Consider the following 20,609-nt stretch of genomic DNA (forward strand, 5'->3'; position numbering starts at 1 on the left):
TCACTGCACCAAAGGCACCTGCACCCATGTGGGGCAGTGACCTGCTGGGAGCCGTGCACACAAGCAAACGTGACTCTGAGCGGGTCTGTGGGGGACTCCCATTCCAATGCTCACCTGCTTACCCCTGCAAGCACAAGCTGTCCTGTTTGTGCCTTCTCTTCTCCCCCAGCAAGATCTGTGTTTAAAGGAGACTGACTGTTCTGAAAGACCCACAGTCAGTCTGCAGGGCCTTCAAAGAAGCGTGGTGCCGTTGCAGTGAGGTGCTGCATGTACTCTTCACTCACTGCACACAGGCTCTGTCCCAGCCAGGTGGAACCTGCTGCAGCAATGCAGGTGAGAAGAGGAAGGCAGGGAGCAATGGACTGCAACACGCACCTTGTGTCTGAAGGACAACAAAGGCCATGCAACAAAGTGCTCCAAAAGAATGGACAAATAAATACAAACATTACATAGCATGAGCACTCCCTGAATTAAAACCCTGTAAGTTCCCTGAGGCTGAAGGACCTCTTCTGACAATTGAAACAGCCTGAGCAGAACTTGTCTCTGAAAACAGTTTCAGCAAAGGCTGGCAGACATTGGTAAGGCATAATATATACACGTTTTTCACCATAGAATCACTAGGGTTGGAAAAGACCACCACAATCAACAAGTCGAACCATCAACCCATCCCCACTGTGCCCACTAAAACACATCCCTAACACAGTGTGTATGTCCCTAATACACCAGACATACCATCTGCTTGCATGTGAAATTCAAAGCCAGCCCCTAAACACTCAGAAAACAGAAGCTCACACACAGCACCACTGCACCGAATGCTCTGCCTACCGCCTGTCATCTCAGCTCCCACCTCCACACGGACAGGGCTCTCCCCGTGGGGCAGTGAGCTCCGGGCACGGCAGGCAGTCACTGTGAGCAGCACCATGCATCCCCACAGCCGTGCCCTGACACACACCCGATGCCATCAGCTCTGCCCAACCCCCCGTGTGCTGTTAAATTGGGGCCACGTTCTGCTTTTTCAGCTCTCTGCCTCGCAGGAGGAGCACGGGCAGGGGGAGCTCACCACGCTTCGGCCTCGCCGGGGAAGAGGAGCTCATCTATTTGCTGGAATCATTTGTCGGTATTACCAATCTCCTCTTGAAGTGACCGCAGTAAACCTAACATATATCTCAATCATTTTTTCCACCGTGGGAAGCCAGGCATAAAGAAAGCCAAGAGTGTATTTTGGGAGCACAGCTGGAGAGATCCCATTGTTCTTTGCTGCATCAATAAAAGCAGTTTTGCTGTTTGATAATATAAAGTGTTTGAGAACCGGACGCAGCAAAGGAGCGGAATCACCCTGGGAAAGGAAACTTTTAATAGGGACCACACAGAGCCGAGCGGCTTTATGACACAGATCTGCCGGTAAGAGAAAGAGAAAACACAGCTCCAAGATGGGCACAGCACAGGCACAGAACCCCGGGCCCCCCTGCTAAATCACATCTAAAGTTTCAGTATGCCAGCGCTCCCCAGATATGATGGGAAGCTTTGCTTCCCTGGCAGCTGCTTTTCAAGATCACACACTGCCAGGGACAGCAAAGAGAGGCACTCCATGCAGAGCGCTGTGCCTGGGGTACCCATCCCTCCCCATCCATTGCTGCACACCTCTGCACCATCTCCGATCTCCACTGGCCCAGACCCCCGGCTCCCACCTACACCCACACCTACCCCACAGCCTCTGCTCACACCCACAGCAGCACACAGCACTGCCAGCAGCCCCAGCCCAGCAGATGGAGTGTGCACAGCCACCAGACACGGCCTGGTCCTGCCATGTGGGCAGCAAGGTCCAGGTGAGAACACTCCTTGCTTCCTAGCCTTCAAATCCGACAAAGAGATTGCCTTGGAGAAGAGGTGTTTATGCGGTGACCTTTCCCTATTGTGTCTGCAGGCACTGGAGAACAAAGCTGTGGCAGATCTCACTGCGACCTCCGGGCAATTCAGAGTGCAGAGATTTGATCGCTGCTGGGAAAGTTGGGGCCCTGGATCAGAGTTTGGGGTTTCTGTTGATGTTACTCTACCTCCATCTTCAGTCTCTGGGTTTAAGCCCAGCCCTCGCTGGAGCAATCAACCCCATGAAATGAAGTCTACGGTCTTTCATATTGTTTTTGAGAAAAATGTTATCACTGAATTGCAAAAAGTGGAATTGTTGGCTATAGTGTGTAAAAGCAGTCCTGTCTGCAGAGAGCTGTGAGGAGCTGTGGTCACCGCATGCTGAGTGTTCAAGCAGTTGCTGGGGCTCACCTCAGGTACAAAGCAAATTACGGTCACCAGATGAGACTACCAAGGGCAAAGCACGCTGCCCCCCCTGCCTCTCTGCACATGTTCCTTTGCTCTGGGATTTCCTCCATCAGCACGCAGCTCCTCCAGACCAGGTCCTTATCATACACCATGGCTGCAGCAGGGGAACACAGAGCTGGCAGCCCCACGTTTCTCCTCCACTAACCTCCATCCCAAAACCAACATAAAGATAACGAGCAAACCTCTGGGGCACGGCACACACAACAGCTGCCTGCCTTACTAACGAGGTAGGGATGGCCATTCCCAGAGGACCATTGGGTGGCACTGGAGAGGTGCAGGGATGTCGAGCCTGCCCCCATCCCCATGGGGGGCAGAGGGTCAAACAACACGGGGACAGAGCTGCCAGACCCACGTCTCCCTCACCCATCAGCCCCTCCGTGACCTTGGGCAAAATCCTGCTCTGTAGGACCTACATCTTCTGATGCAGAAAGGGAGTGCTGCTGTTTGTAAAGCAACCGGGATGAAAGGCCCTACAGTACATACGGAGAAAGAAAAAAAACAAACCAAGAAAAGCCTTGCAGCTCCGCGAGGCGCAGCACAAAAGCCTTATTGCCAGTCAATGGGAGCAGACTATTTATAGCTGAGGATCATTAACTGTATTAAAAAAAGTTTGATGTTCTCTAACAATCTATGTCATTTTAAAGCGCTGGCCTTCCCCTGACGGCCGGCTGATAACTGGAGCGGCAGTGCTGAATAGAGGTAATTATACGCTAGTTCAATAGGCTGAGCCCGCAACTGCGCCGAGCCTCCTCTGAATGCAAGCGTGTCCTTTCCCCAGGGCTCCTATTTAAATATTATGCCAGCTCCCACAGCCTACCACGGGAAGAATGCTGCTATGCATACCCTCATAAAACTGCATAATTAGGAATAATGCCTTGGTTTTTAACAAAATAAATCACCACACACTGAAAAAAAGTACTAATTCCAACCTACTGCTGGAAGATGCCAAGCAAGCGAAGCCTTCTTCTCAAGCACCAACAGCACGTATTGCTGTGCTGCTGGGAGCTGGAGGGCAGGGCCGGTGGGCAGCACGGCCATCTCCTTCACACCCATCTCCTTCACACCCCTGGCTTTTTCCTCCACGACTCCCCAGGCCTCCCCACCTGGGCTGCTGCCCTTTGGGGTGGGCGCTCCCCTGTACTGAGGGGTCACACCACAGACCCACGCTGCATGGAGAGGTGTCGGCTCCACCGTTAGCACCCCCAGCCGCACTCTTCTGAGAGGGATCAAAACATTAAGGACAAAGCCCGATTGATTCCATCCGGCTCAAAGTTTATCAGCTTGTAAGAAACGTACAGTGGAGGAACCACAGATAACGTGTTGCTGATCGTTATCGCCAAGAATATAAAGCTCCTGTGATATGACACATTGAACATATGGTTTTAAAGACTTAATGTGTTGATCCGCTGCACGATGCCATTGTCAGCTCAGTCTGCCAGGACTGACACCCCCCTGACATCGGGCTGCCAGCAATCGCACGGCGCGTCCCTTCACCAGGGGACACCAACACTGCAGCTCTGCCCGCACGGTTACGCCTCGGGCGGGCACAATGCAGACCAGCAGCTAAAATCATCTCCCTCGATGGACTGTGCAGCCATGGGAGCCAGCATAAAGTGAGTGATGGATCTATCCGATTACTTCAGTGTCTGCTGAGCCCAGCTGATGCCCTCTGCCCCATAATCTGGGCTTTAAATGGGCATCACACACTTAACCCTGAGAAGGGACTGGGGAGCCCAGCAGAGAACAGAGCTGGAAGCAGCAGGGCAGGGTGCAGTGAGGGCCAGACACAGCTGCAGGATCTGCCACACTGCGAGGACAAGAAGGTCCTTGGTCCCTCAGATGGGGCTTCCTGCACCAGCACCATCCATAATGCACCATCCTGGGAAATGAAAGGCAGAGGGAATGGGTTCTTTGCTTTGGATGGAAATCATCACTCTCAACTAAGTTGAGAGTCACACAGCTTCTCCTCTATCAAGTCTGGCAGCTGCAAACTGTTTAAGCCATTTAACGAGCTGAAGGCAGTGGACGAAAGGCAAATACATTGCTATCCACCACCTGGCAGCAACAGGCAAAGCCAGGTACAGAGCTGGGGCCCTGCTGCCAGCACACGGGGAACCTGCAGCAAGGCTGAACACAGGCAACCCTGCTGTGCGCCCTGCTGTAGGACAGCTCGGCAGGTGAGGGAGCCAGTGCATGGCTCCTCATTAACCAGGGGCATTCTGCCTGCAGCTGCCTGAGCACGAGGACAGGCAGACTGAGAGCACAGAGAGGAGCTGGGTGGCAGAGCACCACTGGTGCTGTGTTTCTCACCGAGGCCAGACGCTCCAGTAACGCTCCACCACAGCCTGCATTTGCTCCAAGAGCAGCCAGTCTAATTACCCTGCCAAGCCTCCTGCATTTCTAAGAACCTTCCCTTTAAACTCTTGATAATAAGGGCTCTCCTTCAAAATACTCCACGCAGCCCTTGTTTCCTGAGTTGCCATAGCTACAAAGCGGTGTTTCCATGTCCTCTCAGCCTGGTACAGCTTTATTAGCTCCCGGCTCCCACGAGGGCAGCAGCCAGGCCTAGTGCTGCCGATCCCCTCTGCTCTGCCCACAGCCCCGAGCCCCACACCGCTGCGTGATGCTCTGCAGCAGATCCCCCCTGCCTGGGCACTGAGCTCCATCCCCCACAGCCAGCCCAGCGCCGCTGCTCCCCAGCACTCTGACCACGCTGTGCTCTGATAACCCCAGCAGCACCCGGTTTATCTTCTGCCCACAAACAACACGCACACAAAAGCAGACTTCCCAGCAGTCAGTCATGCAAACGTCCAATAGATGAGGAACAGAGATATCTGCAGTGTGCTTCCAACCCGCACAGAAGGGCAGCCGTGCAGAGGGGGCAGAGCTGCACTCAGAGGTTTCATCAACCAGAGGTCCTTTTTCCATGGTCAGCACAAGGCTAAAAGAACTCCCAAAAATAAACTGCAGCCTTAAGTTTTTTTTTTTTTTTTTTTTTTTTTTTTTACTTCCCAAAAACTTTCCCCCATGGGAGTAAATCTGACCCAAACCTGAAGGTAGCAGCTTTCCCACCCGTCACCTGAAAGGCAGTATTTCCCTCATTTCCACTCCTGTACCAGAGCTGTACACAGTGGCTGTTCAGGTCCTTCAGCTGGAAGGGACTGCAAACTCTCAGGAAGAAACAGGAGTGCAGATAAGCACACGAGCACCCCTCAGTCCAGCAGGGCTGACACGGCCGCCGTCCCCAGCCTGGGACACCCCTGGCAGCATCAGCAATGCCCATCTCTCAGCAGACAACTAACTGGGAGCACTCAGGATGGAGCTTCAGATGAAGAGCAAACCCTCAGCACTAAATCCCATCCTCAAATAATGAGGCTTTATTTTCATTTCGTAGCAATAACATTGTGCTGCACCCTCTTATTTTCCTCCAGGATGTACCATTAGCATTAAAAAATAATCCAGCAGCCAGCTCCCACCTCCTCTGTATTGCTCACCATTTAATTTGAGAATTAAGCTCTGCTAATGGACGCAAACCACCATTCTGAGCATGCAAGCAGTGTTAATATTTGAGCAAGCCAACAACAACAACAACACGGCGGACTAATACATGCACGGTCATTCTTTCTAGCAGGAAGGATTCGGTTTTAATTTCCACAGAATATTAAAACAAATTTTAATTAGATTATAGCAGTGCCTTCCCAGTAAGGGCTTGCAAGGGGAGCTGTGCAGGAACAGGCACGGCGGTGGAGGAGCCCAGCTGTCCCAGGGAGCAGCTCATCACAGCTCTGCTCTGAGGAGGCTGCTTTCCCCATCGTGCCCACCTCACACTTTGCAAAGAGGCTGTCAGAGGCATTTAGTCACAATCACATCTCCGGAAAATGAGAACTGAGCCTGACAAACAGGAGCGGGAGAGAAGGGAGAAGAAACAAATCTGTCAATACGTGGCAGACATCCCGTTCCTCCCCAGCGACCCCGAACACCAAGGTCTGCCGCTTTAAGGAACAGAAGGGGAACATCTCCAAGGAACAGTTTGTACGTGGCTGAGACCAGCACTGCCTCCACTGGGTTTGTCTTTAACAGTCAATGAAACCACCCTCACACTTCTGCTATGAAGGAAAACTTCAGAACAAAACCAAAAAAACCCAACCCCAAAAGACAAAACACGAAGCGGCCATAAGCTTACCTTTCTGTGTGCCCCCATCTGTCCAGAGGTCAGAGCTCCAACAGCAGCAATGAGCAGCTCTACACGAGAGGCAGCAGCTCAGAGGCACAGAACACCACCCGGGGCATCTCCTCCTGCTCTGCCCCAGTGAGCACACGGCCTCCCCACCTCTCCCCACGGCATCCCACAGCTTCTGCCAAAGCCACAGAGCAGCTCAGCACACTAAGAGAGCTGAGCCCACCTCATTGGCTGAGCAACCACTTAATTTCTCCTCTGCAGGATTAAGAACACCTGGGCACTGCCCAGCACTGAGGGCTGAGCCCACCTGTGGCCTCCTGACTTCTCATCAGCAGGATTAACCACACCTGGGCACTGCCCCCCAGAGCTGTGCTCACACCCAGCAGGACCAAGCACAGCTGTGCAGCGGGGACGGTTACTGAAATCCTCAGTGCCCATTTTGGCACCACAGCATGGCTGCTCCTTCCCCTCCCATTCTGGACAGGTGATGCTGTGCACGTGGCAGAGCACAGCAGTGAACAAGGGGCGGAAGGCCATCGGCACGTGCACTGGGGGGCTGGATGCAGGGGCACAGCTCCCAGTGTGGGCAGTGGGATGTGTGCAGCACTGGGGTCACTGCTGCAGGTCAGCCCAAACAAAGCACATCATCCCCCGCCGTGTGCTGCCGGACTGCTGACGAGTGCCTTTTGTGTACCGTTCTCCCCTTCTCTTTTATTTTTTCTCCTTCCCACTTTTTACTCAATCGGCTGCAGTGTTTACAGCTCACTACACCACAAATCCTTATTTCATGTCACCCACTGGCCCAAGCTGTCCCCACTCACTGCTTCTCCCAGACAAGTTAATAAGATGGAAGGCTCCCCGGAGGCCTCGAGCCAGCGAACATTATCACTTGGAAGCGAGGCAGAAATACTGACACATCGGAAATGACTTCAAGCCTATTAATTACCCTTTCTTCTGTGGCAGATCTTTGAGAGAGAGCCTGACAAATTGAAAGGCAGGAGAGCTCATCCTTCCTGCCCCAGAAGAGCCCCCACCCACCTCCACAAAAGCAGAACACCTCTGCACTCGAAAAAGCCGCCTTTGTTTCACTATCAATTAATCCATGGACAATTGGCTGAAGTGGAGCCGCCCTTCCTCCCAGCTCCCACGGACACGGCGGGCAGAAACCCCACAGCACAGCCAGAGCTGCACCCCGCAGCACAGCCCGCCCCTCCCGCAAGACATCCTAAAGCCCCCGCATAATTGACCCTAATTATTCTAAGCGTAAGACAGTAAATGCCTTCCTACATGCAACGTGGCTTCCACCGTGGGCTTCCAGCAAAGTCTATTGTATAAATAAATGATTGGATTTCTTATTCAAGAGCTTCATATTTGACAGAGTTAATTCTGATGCAAAATAGCCACACAAGTCCGGATGAAGTCGCTGCCTTCCGCGACGGCTTCATTTCTGAGGCGGTTTCATAGTTCCTGTTTTGTTTTGTTTTTAAAGGCTACAAAATATCTTCAACAAAATCCCGAAGCCGTTACCTGGAAAACGATCATTACATCATTTGTTCCTTTTTATTAGTATCATTGTAATTAAAGAGAATCATATTTCAAAAATACATCTTCAGCAGCACTTATCACAACCCATCCCCGCAGCCTATCAATTAGTATTACAATAACCTCGCTCCCTTGTTGCCTTTGCTATTAGCATTTTGATTGAATGTCTGTTGAAAAGTGACTGGTAACAGAAGATTGTGTTCAGAAAGTAATGTTTCTTTATTCGCTTTCATTGAAGCTTGTCTGGTTGTCTCCAGTTCCTACTCAAAAGAGACAAGACAGTTCCAAAAGCAGTAATTTTGATGCAGGATTATTTTTTTCTTCCCTGCGAGGTGAGGCAGGTTGGGTCAGGCTGGGCACAAATGCTATTAAACCACTCGATGCAGATATGGGGGCTTCTACTGCTGTGACCCGACCACAGCTGGGCCCACATGGGCAGGGCTGGCGAGCGACCCGCAGAGAGACTCCATGGCAATGACCATTAATAATGCATGAACTACTCGGGGAAGTTTGGGGCCGTGTTTATCACTAATAGTTCCCGATGTAAAGGGCAACAATCCATTACACGGCCCCGCGCGCGTCGGGAGCGCATCACGACGAGTCGGGGAGAGCCGAGCTGTGCAGCCGTAATAAAGCCCTCTAACAAAGGACAGATCTGTAACGAACGTCATTAAGGAGAGGAAATGGATGCATTCCGCAAGTACCATGAATTATAAAGACAAGAGTTCATTAAATCTACTACATTAAAATAAAAATGACCTGCCACGTCAGACAGTTCTATTTACTGATATTCCCACTGCTGATGCCTTCCCACTGATAAATGACATCCAGCGGGCACAGCGCGCGGTCACCACAAACATTTCAATTACCTGAACACGCCGCGATGCTGCCAACAACAACCTGAGCCCCAGGTGGGCTTTTATGGCTGTGGGGGCAAACGGAGCGCCCCGCAGCCAAACACCGCCACGGCCGCCCCGGGCAGCACCCAGACACAGCAGTGCTGATTTTGCTGCGATCCCGCAGGGCCGCGATGCAGAGCGGGGTGAGGAGCAGCCGTGCCGGCCCTGGTTCTGCGCCCCATCCCCACGCTGACCCGGCTACCAGCCCCGCGCCCCATCCCTGCGGGCACCCCGTGTGCCGTCAGCCCCGGCTCTGGGAAGGCTGTGCCCCCAGTAGCCCCCTCCCCTCGGCAGGCAGCCAAGAGCTGATAATGGTGTCAGGTAGCAATTTCATTTTTAAAATGCTCTTATCAAAGACTTAGGGTGAAAGATAAGAAGAGCGTACTAAATCACCATAGAGGCACCATTGTATAGGACGTGATATTTTCCAAATCTAAACAGTTAACAACATGAAAAGGTAGGAATATGAAAACAACCAGGGCCGTTCTCAGGGAGGGCTCTGTGCCGGGCTGTGAAGGGCTGACATGTCAGTCACCCAATGAGGGACACAGCACTGCACGCACCCACCTGGGGCGCCCCCCCCCCCCACGCTCGGTCACATACCTCTTCATATGGACCCAGGAGTAAATACAGACACCTATTTTTCATACCACTGCCCACAGTTGTTGGGTTCTTTTACCACAGTCACCTGACCTGGAAAGCATCTGTTGTTAATGCCACTGCTTTATTATTTATCAAATCCATTTCTTCACCCAATGACTAATTTCCTGCTGCAGCTGCTCCCCTCTGCGCTCCGCAGCTGCTCCTGCCCTGCGCTGCCCACCCTGCGCCGCAGCCGATGCCTCCAAGCCCTGACTGCGGGGACACGGGCAGGCTGCTGCCCTGCAGGTCCCCGACAGCCGCCACGAAGCTGTCGCCACAGTCACACAGAACAGCCCCTGGAGGGCTTCTGGGGATGTGGGGTGTTGGGTCGGGGCGGTACCTGGGGATGGGGAAGGGCCCAGAGCTGTGGTGCCCCATCCCGCCCGGTTGGGTGCTCTGCTGGGTGCTGTGAGCATCCAGAGGTGTTTCTGAACAGCGAACAATCTCCAAATTATCACCTGAGTTTATGGTGCTCCTTCTGGTCCAAAAACCACGACAGAAATTAGCAAAAAAAAAAAAAAAAGAAAAAAAAGCAGAAACCCCAACAAATCTGCTGACCTGCAGCCTTTTGCAAGAAGCTGCTTTCAACTTATTTATTCTATCAGACCCAGCAAAAAAAGGCACCAGATGTTCATACCTCAGCTATAGGTAAAAGAAACCATACAGAATAAGCAAAATCCCTCCTTGCCAGAACATATTTATCAACCTAATTAAGGAAATTTTTGAGTTTAAACCTGGTGTTCTGGGAAAGACACTTTGGAGCACAGGTAAGAGGGAACTGGTGGGGAGTGGTGCAAAGCACACCAGCTCTGTCAGTGATGGCCCGGCATCCCAGCACCCACAGCACTGATGTAACAGCCCCTAAGGTGCCGACAGAGGAGGACTGATGAGGTGGGACATACCCACACAGGAGCTGCACTCTGTTCATTGCAGGGCAACTACTGCCTGGGAAGCAGCACTGTCCAGGGGCATGGCAGAGCTCCCTGTGCCACCAGCACTGTTTGCGTCACCACAACTGCTGGATCCCAGGGGCTGGGGAGGCGTTATCTGCTTGAGCAGATCACTGGGAGCTCTGAGCATGGCTGTGCCCTTCTGCAAGGAAAGGCAGCGGCAGCACACGGGCACCGGTCAGCCACAGGAGGGGATGGAAGGGATGTGGAGCAGCACTTGTGCCCCCACACTGCCGGGAATGCCCCCACAGCATTCAGAAGGCTCCGAAACCTCTATCATCACAGCCGGCAGACGCAGAGCACGGATGTCACAGGAAAAAATCAGAGATCTGCACCCACAGTGTGGACCGAGAGGCTGCACCAGAACGCTCCCAGCACTGCACTGGGAGCAGAGCAGAACGCAGCAGGACGGAGCACTGCGGGGCGCCCCCGTGTTCCCACCCACATTTTGCAAGAGCTGCTGCTTTCTCAAGGTCACACTGCTGATTTTAATTCTGCTCGCTGTAGTAAGACTGCCCATCTATGTAAATGCTGCATTTTGTTCTCCTGCTTCTGGCCTTTCTGCAATTAACATTTTCAAACAGTCCCACAAGACCGCAGCACTACCTGCTGATCACGTCCTGCTGCTCCATGCAGGCAGAAGGCTTCTGGTCCCACCAGCAAGCAGTCAGTGCGGCGCGGGCTCCCTTCTATGCACAGATCACCAGCGCTTCTGCTCACTTCTCTGGGCTCACACCGGCTGCCCAGCAGTGCTGAGGAAGGTGGCAAACTGCACAACTGCAGTCCTATTAAATGACCTCGCTGCCTCCTCAATGCTGCCCGCTCCTGCTGCAAGCTCTCATCCCAGCCCAGCATGTAGCATGCTGACATCTAACAGAACCATTATAATTCCAAAACTGTATTAAATATTTGCACAATCCTCACTTTAAGGTTCCTGAAGAACCTTCCAGAGATGAGAAAGGCTCCACTGATTTACTCTGCACACTCCAATGCTACCACAGTCTAATTAAGCTGCTGACATTGCTTAGCACTGAGTGAATGGGAGCTCCTCGAGGCAGGGACCACGAACTGAGGCTCTATGGGATAGAAATGTCCCTGTTCCTCCGGGGGTTCTGCTGTCCCCAGCCCGGAGCTGCACCAACATCTCCTCTGGGATGGGTGTTACAGATCCCCTGTCCTTTGCAATGTTCTTTTAAGTTGGTATTTACCTTTGAGTCTGGCTGTGCAGCTGGAGACTTCCCAACTAATTGCTGCACTGGGTTTGCAACCTTTACTGCAGGTTGCTGGGACTTTTTTTTCCATTTTATTACCGCATTTGTTTGTAAAACGAGAAAATAAAAATGTCACACCATCCCCTGAGTGCCACTACTGAGCTGAGCTCTCCCTCCTTCAGAAAAAGCATTCACACACGCCTGTGCCTTCCGTGCGTCCCGAGCAGTGCAGCTGTTGGCTCTTTCTGCTCCTCTGGATGCAGTTTCCATCACTGGTGCAGAATGGAGCAAGGAGGATCGGCAGCAGAACCCAACTGGGCCGCTGCTCTGAGCCTCAGGTGGTGCTACCTGGTGTGAGGCTGGCACAGAGCCACCCAAGACATCCCATAATCACCTGGAAAAGCGTGGCCAGCACCTGTCTGCTGCTCTGAAGCGGAACCTCCCAGGATGCAGGGCTCACGCTGGCTTAAATGCATTTGTTTTTGCACCTCGTGCAAGGTGCTCCGATGCAGCAGCAATAGGCGCCGGCCAGGAAACCAGAGCACAGGGCAGAGGGACACAGGGCTTGGTGGCCCCTCCTGCTTGCTTTGCGGCTGCTGGCACAGAAGAAACGAGCAGTGCTGGGAGCACCGTGCAGGAGGCAGGGCTGGGATGCAGCGCGCAGCCCCAGGGCACGTGCTGGGGGATGGAGTGGGACACGGGTGGGCTGCAGGGCTGCATGGGCCATTCCAAACCCACGGGCTGCAGCCCAGCTCCTGCATCCCACCCGGCGCGGGTCTGACCTCGGGACGGGAGGCAGAGAGCTGGGAGAGCTCTGCTTCAGCCTTGCTGTCATTAATATGGTTTATGACATGAATATTTATAAGTGAGGATGTAATATTAAAAGCGTACACACATGAAATATTAATATGGCACATGTCATAACTGCAAACCCAACAGATAGGTGTGAATGATGGCACCGTAGCTCAGCCATCACCACTTCCACTGATAGGTCTGTAAATGGTAAATAATATTAACTAATTAATCTTCGCAGCCCTCCTTGGAAGTTTTGAAGCAAATATTTGCTTACAGACCGTGCGCAGCTCCTCTCCCGGCCCGCTGTGCGGGCAGCAGACCGACACGGAGCCGCTGCTCCTCCCACAGCGCCGCTCTGGGATGGGCTCCGCCGCAGGGAACGCCGCGCTCCGAACAGCGGCACTCTCCGGAGGCTCATTTACGAAGCAATAGAAGTGACAAGGGAATAAAAGCCATCCTCATCCAGCAAAGCGGCAACAATAACGCCGCCTCCATTTATATCTTATGTCATGCCTTTCATCCGAAGCTCTTAAAGCACTCCTTGCACCGAACAAATACCAGCCCCGGTGCAGATGCTCTTCCAAAGGCCCCGGGTCAGAGCCAGGAGGAGCCCCCCCTGCAGCCCCCTCCCTCCGAAGGCTGCAGGCTCCATCCCAGCTCCATCCCAGCTCCATCCCAGCTCCCCGGGCGCGGTGCAGAGGCGCTGCTGCCAGCACAGCTGTGCTCCGGAGGACCAAAGCAGGCAATCACTTCTATGTTTTAAACTCTCCTTGGCGACGTCTTTTGAAACGCACGTGACCTCGCTCTGCTTGAGAGGGACAGCAATAAACAAATAATTACCGCGACTCTTAATTATATTTACACCTCATCTAGAAAAACATCAATCAGAACTTCAGAGGTCAACTGCAAATCTGAGGTTCTGGCAGTCGGACAACGCAAAAGGCGGTTTTGCTCCCGAGAAAAGCAGCCCCGCGGCAGAGCCCGGCAGCACCGCCCGCTCCCGCAGTGGGCACAGGGGCTGCGCAGCGCCCCGCATGGGCAGCAGCCGCACAGCGCGGCCGCCGGGCTCAGTGCTGGGCTGGGGGGATGCTCTGAGCACCCGCGTGGGACGCTGCCCGCATCACGCAGACAGCCTGTCGTTAATTTTGTTTAGTTTTAAGATTAAAGAAGCCCAAATCACATGCTGTCACTTCCCTCCTCTCTCCCCTGCCATTCCTAACCACGTGAGAGTTAATTGATATGAAAATAACTCTGGGGGCTGCACGGCTTTGGAAAACATATAGCATTACATTTAATACCAGCAATTACGACTTGGGGGATTCAATCAGTCAAAATCTTTATTTTCCTTTCTGCACACTCAGGCTGTGGGGCTGCTCGGCACAGCACGCAGCCCTGCAGGCAGCACAGGCGATGGGCACTGCCCGCATCACAGCACCCCACTGCACCGCCTCCCCCATCACCTTCTCCTGACTCGTGTCCACCTATATGCTTAATGGCCGCAGAAAGAAAGGGGAGAAAGGGGTTCCTGAACAAATTCATCCATCAGGAGACGCTGCACTCTGCTTTCCCTTCTGCTAAGAACCAAGGGTCGGGAGGAGATGACGCTGCTCCCGCAGCCCTCGCTCAGCAGACAGCAACTCCATGCAGGGCACCCCAGGGCTGCACCCCTCAGCTGTCTGTGCAGCGAAGGCAGAAGGGCATCATCATCTTGCAAGATTCCCTCCAACCCCAAAGATCAATAACTAATGCTGAACTCAAGATTTTATCTGCTCTTTGCAAGGGTAACAAAATAACACCACCCTCGGTTCTTCTTTCCAATTACTGAATCCTTTCAAGGCTGACCCAGTAATTTTCAGCTCTGTGAAATTTTAGGCAGCAAAGAAAGTGATGAAAGTGATCTTCCACAGCGCTTACAGAACTCGGGTGCTTTTTCTCCCTGTACAGAAATGCAGAAGTACAGCACGGGGTGCAGAAATTCCACATTGCCAACATTACCCCCAAACAAATGGAATCCTCACAAAAGGTGATGCGGACAGCGGCCTTTTGCACGCCTACCCTTTGCATCCCACTGCTGAGAACAGCAAGCACGCCGTGAGGAGGCCCTGCAGCACAACACTGCTCCCAGCAAAGTCAGGCTGCCTTACCAGCAGAGCTCCAAGCAGTGGGTGCTGCTCCCCTGCCCTGTGCACAGAACTGGCAGCCGCCCATCGGCGTGGCGAGGCAGATAAGCAGGAGATGCAGGCAGCTCTGCCTCACTTCCTTCACAGACCATGAAGGAATGATGGGGTACCAGAAAACAAAAGGACATCACAGAGGAAACAAAGTGGTTTGCTTGATAACATTTTAAAGGGTATAAAAGTTCTGTGCTCCATCAGCGAGGTCAAGGTTTTATTTGGGGGGGCCTTCCAGGCCTCCCAAGGCATTACTAACACTGCTCAGTGCTGAGCAGCTCTGGGATTGCCTCCATCTGTGGGGTTACATGGGAGCACAGCCACAGCAACCCCTGCTGCACACAGACAGCACACATGGGACAGCCTTACACCAACAAACATTCTCCATTTGCTTGCAAGGAAACCTATCTCCCTTCCAGCAGCAGAGAGTGAATTCTAATACTTCTCCTTGCCCACGTTGATCATTCTAGGCATACACTAACTACAGTAAACCACAGTGGATATTTTATCTGCCATTTCTCTTTCCCTTGGCTAATTTGACGATACAGATTGCAACCCACAAGTGGTTTTAAGAATTGCTATTAACGCTGCTGCTCGCATGCTACTGCATTTTAAACGTGTTTCCAACACAATCAGAATGTCACAATTTGTAAAATCCGGGGTGATTTTATAAACGATCGATGCCACAGAACCCGCTGCACGATGACAGCCTGCCCGGCAGCTCATTAGCCTGATTAGTGGCAGCTACCTGCACAGGGAAGGAGAAGATGTCTGGGGAGACGGGCTCAGCTCAGACGTGAGGCCGAAGACGGCTGCGCCTCCCGAGCTGTTATGCTTGCTTCTTCCTTCCCCCACTCCATGGCAGAGGTGAAGGTCAGAGCTCAGCCGCGTGTCCCCCCCGGCGCAGGGCTGGCTCCTCCCCGCAAGAATTCAGGCTGATCCCAGCAGGGCCGTCCTTGGGCTGAGTGACAAGGACCCGCTGCTGACCAGGAAGCTGAAGACAACAGCTGTGTCAATTGAGCGAGCCCCTCCGAGAGCCGCTGCGCGGACGCTGACATGGCCAGAGCGTGAAGGGCAGAGGACAGACGTCCAGCTGTGCGTCCCTGCGGAAGCCACGAGCTGTACTGCCTCCAAACACGCTTTGTGAGAGCAGGAGGAGGCAGCACCCATCGGTCCCGCTGGGACAGAATGGTGGCACAGTGCTCCTCGTGCCCCCGGGGCTCCCCAGCTGCCAGGGCTCTGCTGGAGCTCTGCTCCTCAGCGCGAGGCGCTCACCCGGACCGCAGCATCATCTATTTCTGCCGAAAGGAATGGCCATAACGCTGAAATCATCCTCAGCTCATTTTCACAGAGCTGTACAAGCAATGATGAAGCCTTATCTGTCCAATGAAATATGTGGATGGGATTCCTTTTCTGGAGATCTTGCTCACTCTGTTATCGACGCATGACGAGCAGCCCCAAGCTTCACATCCCCAGCACACCTGAAACCCCAGCAAAGGGCTCGGCACCCTGATGCCTCGGTCTCAGCCTACTGCTTTACACTCAGCTCACCCCAATACCCACCGCCCTGGTACAGCCTCTGCGCATTCTGTGACGCAGGTGGACCCACGGAGCCCAGCCATGGTCCTCATGCTTTGCAAGTCCACTCGGTCACCTTTCCCACAACCATATATAAATGATTCCATCTGAGCCAGCAGCTCAGCCCCACTGACTCTGGGCCAGGGAACGTCACTTCAGGTTCCCTGAAAAGCAGCCCCCAGCCAACACCCCCCATTGCCACCAGCATCTCTATATCTCAGCACACCTGTGCCACATGGCAATGCCTGGTGTGTGCCCAGCACCACGGCGGGACCCTGAGCTGTGAGCATGGCTCTCCTGGGAGCACTGCAAACAGAGGGCAGGCGGGCAGCACAGCGACCAGAACTGCAGGGATGCCGTGTGTGCAGGGGTCGGGAGTGTAAGCAGCTCTCCCTGCAGGGCTGGGGCTGACCCTGCTTGGATGCACATCCCGTGGGGCCAACAGTGGGGACACACAGACTCTCCCTTGCTCTGACGCAGCTCCCTTCCCTGTGCCACACACTGGCACGGGGCTTCACCACCTCCAGGGACAGCGCAGAGCCTAACAGTGATCCTCCCAAACGTAAGTCATCAGGCTGACCACAGGAGTCACTTCCAACATGAAAACCCACATGGGACGTGGCATTACATGCCACACAGCCCTTCCTCCGTACGCCTGCAGGACCAGGGAGCTGTCTCAAACATGAGGAGCTCTGCTGATTTAGCTCTGCTGCGTTTAGCTTTTGGCTGCGCCCAGCACGGCGACACTGTCACAAAGGTGATGGCTGAGCTGCCGCTCTCTTACCTCTATGCCTGTTGGTCGTCTTGTCAAACATAAGCATGGCGTCCTCTACCTGCAAGACACAAGGGAGAGGCGTGCTTAACACACCCAGCTGGGTTGGCAGAGGCACACAAACACAGCGGGATGGCGGAGGCCTCGGCTCAGGCGGTGCAGGTGCATCACGTCTCCTTCCTCTGGCTCAGAGTCAGCATCACCCCTTGGAAACCTGCTGCTTCCAACCTGTGTGCTCGCTGACATCTGATCCTAAAGCAGAAAAGTGAACGTTAGCAGTTCTGACACCCTACAAAGCCCAACGTCCAGGCGGCCCTTCCACCTTGCCATGCCCCACCTCGGCCTCTTTCCCTTTTGTAGAGATAAAGGAGGGCCAAGGGAGGAATCATGGATGCAAATCACGCCCGTGACTTCTCCAAATCAGAGCTGCTGCCTTGGCTGAGAATTGGGAGGTTTCAAGGAGCGGGAGCAGGGCAAAATCTGGTCAGCCAAGAAAGGTATTCAGAGGGTTTCAAAGGGCCCTTTGAAAAGCTGGAGGAGAGGGCAGAGGGAGGGGGGAGAAAGTTTAATTCGCATCAGGCTTGGCATTTCCACTTCAGAAGAGAGATGACTGATGAAACGTACTGAAGTGCAACCAAATTGCTTTCAACTTTCATTACTATTTGCATGATTTATTCCACCTCCGTTTAATCTGTGCAGCCACACCTAACATTTTACACTTATTTTAGAAGGTTGCTGGGCTGGGATTTCTCATCACGTTCTGAACCGGTGCTCAGGGGCTGCGGGTCAGTCCTGCACGCTGCAGGAAAGGCCCTGCAACCCCTCTGAAAAGACTTCCAGCCACCATGGGCTCCTCCTCCCATCCCGGCAGCCCTTGCCTGCTCTGTGCAGGTGGCAAAACACAGCTTGAGCCTCTCTTTACTGCTGCATTAAAACACACTCCAGGATACAGCAAAAATGCAGTGCAGCAAAACCTTTTGCTATACCAGGGTGCATTTAGAAACCTGTCTCTGGTTAACTTGCACTTAACTTCTGCAAAGTGCTTTGCAAAGTGCGTTAGCGACAGCTGGAAACAGAGAACAGCGTGCCTCCCTAGTGCCCACCGTCAGTGAGACCTAATGATGCTGATGCAATGGAAATCCAAAGCACACTAAGCACAGAGCCACTTGTCCTGCTGCCTCTCATCACTTGGAGAAGAAAATTCACAGGTCTGAGTAATACTGGGATGCTGATAAGGACGGCGCTCCCCTTCACCCACCACAACCATTTATCTCCGCACCACAGTTACGTCTGTACAGCAGTTCTTACTTGCCATTCTCACAGCTCTTGGCCTCACTGGCACCAAGAATGACCCCTTGCACTCAGTGCCAGTTCTGGAGGCCCAGAGACCCCCGACTGTGTCCGAAACCCCCAGGCTGGAACCTGGAACCCCGGGCGGGGAAGCAGCACTCACAGCCGTGTCAGGTTTGGACAGAGCGCACCGGTAACAAGCAGTAATCAGGGGGGTGTTCTTGGAGCCAGCTGGTGCCCTTCTAACAATGTTTAATTGGTTATCTTTTCTGCTTCCTAAGGTCAGAACATTTTATCTCCGTCTCTGCCCTTTTGGAGTTTACCCCACCCTGCGTTATTTTGTAGGGCAGCCATTGTGGCAGAAGAATGGGCTCTTTCCTCTATAGTCCGGTGACACAATGAGACTTCTTGAAACCTCCTGAATAGACAGAGTGCAACGGCCAAAGAAAAATTCTATTAACGCTTTGCAAAATCAAACATCTAAGAGCCGGTTAGACAAGCAGGAGAGGGAAATCAATACGCAGAGGGCAGCGCTTAGAGAAACTTTTCACCGGTTGCAAAAAGGTGGTGAGGTGCGGGAGGGAGGGAGAAAGAGACTTATTAATGCAGAAAACCCATCAATGGTATGGAAATCTGGCAGAACAGCAAGAGCTGAAACTGGAAGAATTTGAATATACAAAGGGCTGAATAGAATGAGAAAACCACACTGCCTCACACACTGCCCGTTTCTCACGGTTCTCTGTGAGTCTAACACAAGCGGCTTGTTCGAGTCTTCACCAAGGAGAAATAAGGGACGCAGTCAAGGTAACCGGCAGGAAACCCCGTAGTAAGCAAATTGATCCCTGCTGCAAGAGGAGAAAAAACACAAAGCCTGTAGATGAAACTCCAGGCGTCCGGCAGCGGTGACCCTACAGCAGTTAACCCCTCCGCAACGCGGCTCTGCGCTGCCCAGCGCTCAGAAGCTGCTCTACAGGGAGCTCTCCCGGTCTCAGCCCAAAGCCCAAAGCCTCACTCCGTGCTGCAGGAGGCTTTCTGCAGGGTAGAGTGGGGCTGCAGGCCCAGCAACTTCTGGACCCATCCCCCCTCCAGGCCCTTCCCCCCCCCCCAGGTCTGAGCCCAGACCGCCGCAGGGCCGTCTGCCCCATAGCACGGGGCCATGGGGCCTGGGCAGTGCTCCAAGGCAGCCCTGACCAGGGCACAGTGCTATGGAAGCCAGCGTGAACGTCTGCATTACAGTGCTCAACACAGAGGGTGAAAGGAGCTGATGAATCCTACCTAATAATGAGCAACAAATGAGAGCCTTTCAGGACGAACACGGAGTCTTTGCACTTACAGCAAAGGAAAGAAAGAGAGCTGCCACCCAACGCTGGGAGCAAATGGACACTGTGTGGATCTGAAGGACTTCTCCCCTGCACCCACACCCCATACCAATTTAGACCCAGCTTCTTACACGAAGCCCAGGTAATGGGTTTTAGTTTGTTTAACCTTTTTTTTCCAACCTACTTGGGGCTCTGAGAACAGGAAGGGCCACAGCATGGCTTTAATCACCGCCTGGAAGGAGGAATAGGGAATAAGAGAAGAAAAGTGAAAAAAATGGAGGTGCCAAAGGCTTTAATAATCCTAACAGCTCCAGGCTTATTTAAAATATGCCCAACTAGTTCACAAAGGGATCCGCAGAGATAAATCTATTTGATTTTCTTCCACTTTAATGGCGACATATATTTAAAGCAACAAGACCAGGATGACCTAAATAAGATGACTATTAATTGTACTCAGAAAAGCTCTGAATTTAATGCAACGGATCCAGCCAGAACGAGAACACACGCCGTTCTCCATTCATTCCTCCCACTTTCCTCCTAAGGATGTTCAACTCCTCTCCTTTGCGCGGGGCCATCCTGAGCGCTCAGAGATGATCAAACCCGGCGCAGCCCATCGCCGCCCGCGCTTAACGAGTGAGAAGGCTGAACCCTCTCTGCAGATGAGAGGCAATTCCGAGAGCTGCCCGAGGACAGCAGTTTCAATCAGCCACCGCAGGCAGCTGAATCTGCTGCAAAATCAGTGAACGCTCAGCCAGAAAACAGCAGTGACTCAAACTGGGGATTTTCTGGGAAACTTCATGTCTGGTCTTTTATTTCTGCAACCTGGCTTTGGGCGCTGGGCCACATCGGCTGCACTCAAACCAGAGCTGCCACCGGTTCCCACAGAGACCACCCCGGGACAGCCCAGGACCACCCTGTGCGGGAAG

General features: G+C 53.1%; 1 protein-coding gene across 14 annotated transcripts in view; it reads right to left on the reverse strand.

Annotated features, from left to right (window-relative positions):
* Positions 1 to 20,609, reverse strand: part of MSI2 (musashi RNA binding protein 2) — a 188,021-nt gene that overhangs the window by 57,845 nt on the left and 109,567 nt on the right. For all 14 annotated transcript variants that reach the window (XM_046902748.1, XM_040650540.2, XM_040650541.2 and 11 more), the window contains one exon: positions 17,087 to 17,135. In XM_046902748.1, coding sequence (XP_046758704.1) covers positions 17,087 to 17,135 — 49 coding nt within the window. The remainder of the gene's footprint in view (positions 1 to 17,086; positions 17,136 to 20,609) is intronic.

Source organism: Gallus gallus, chromosome 19, assembly GCF_016699485.2.
Source record: "Gallus gallus isolate bGalGal1 chromosome 19, bGalGal1.mat.broiler.GRCg7b, whole genome shotgun sequence".
Lineage (NCBI taxonomy): Eukaryota > Metazoa > Chordata > Aves > Galliformes > Phasianidae > Gallus > Gallus gallus.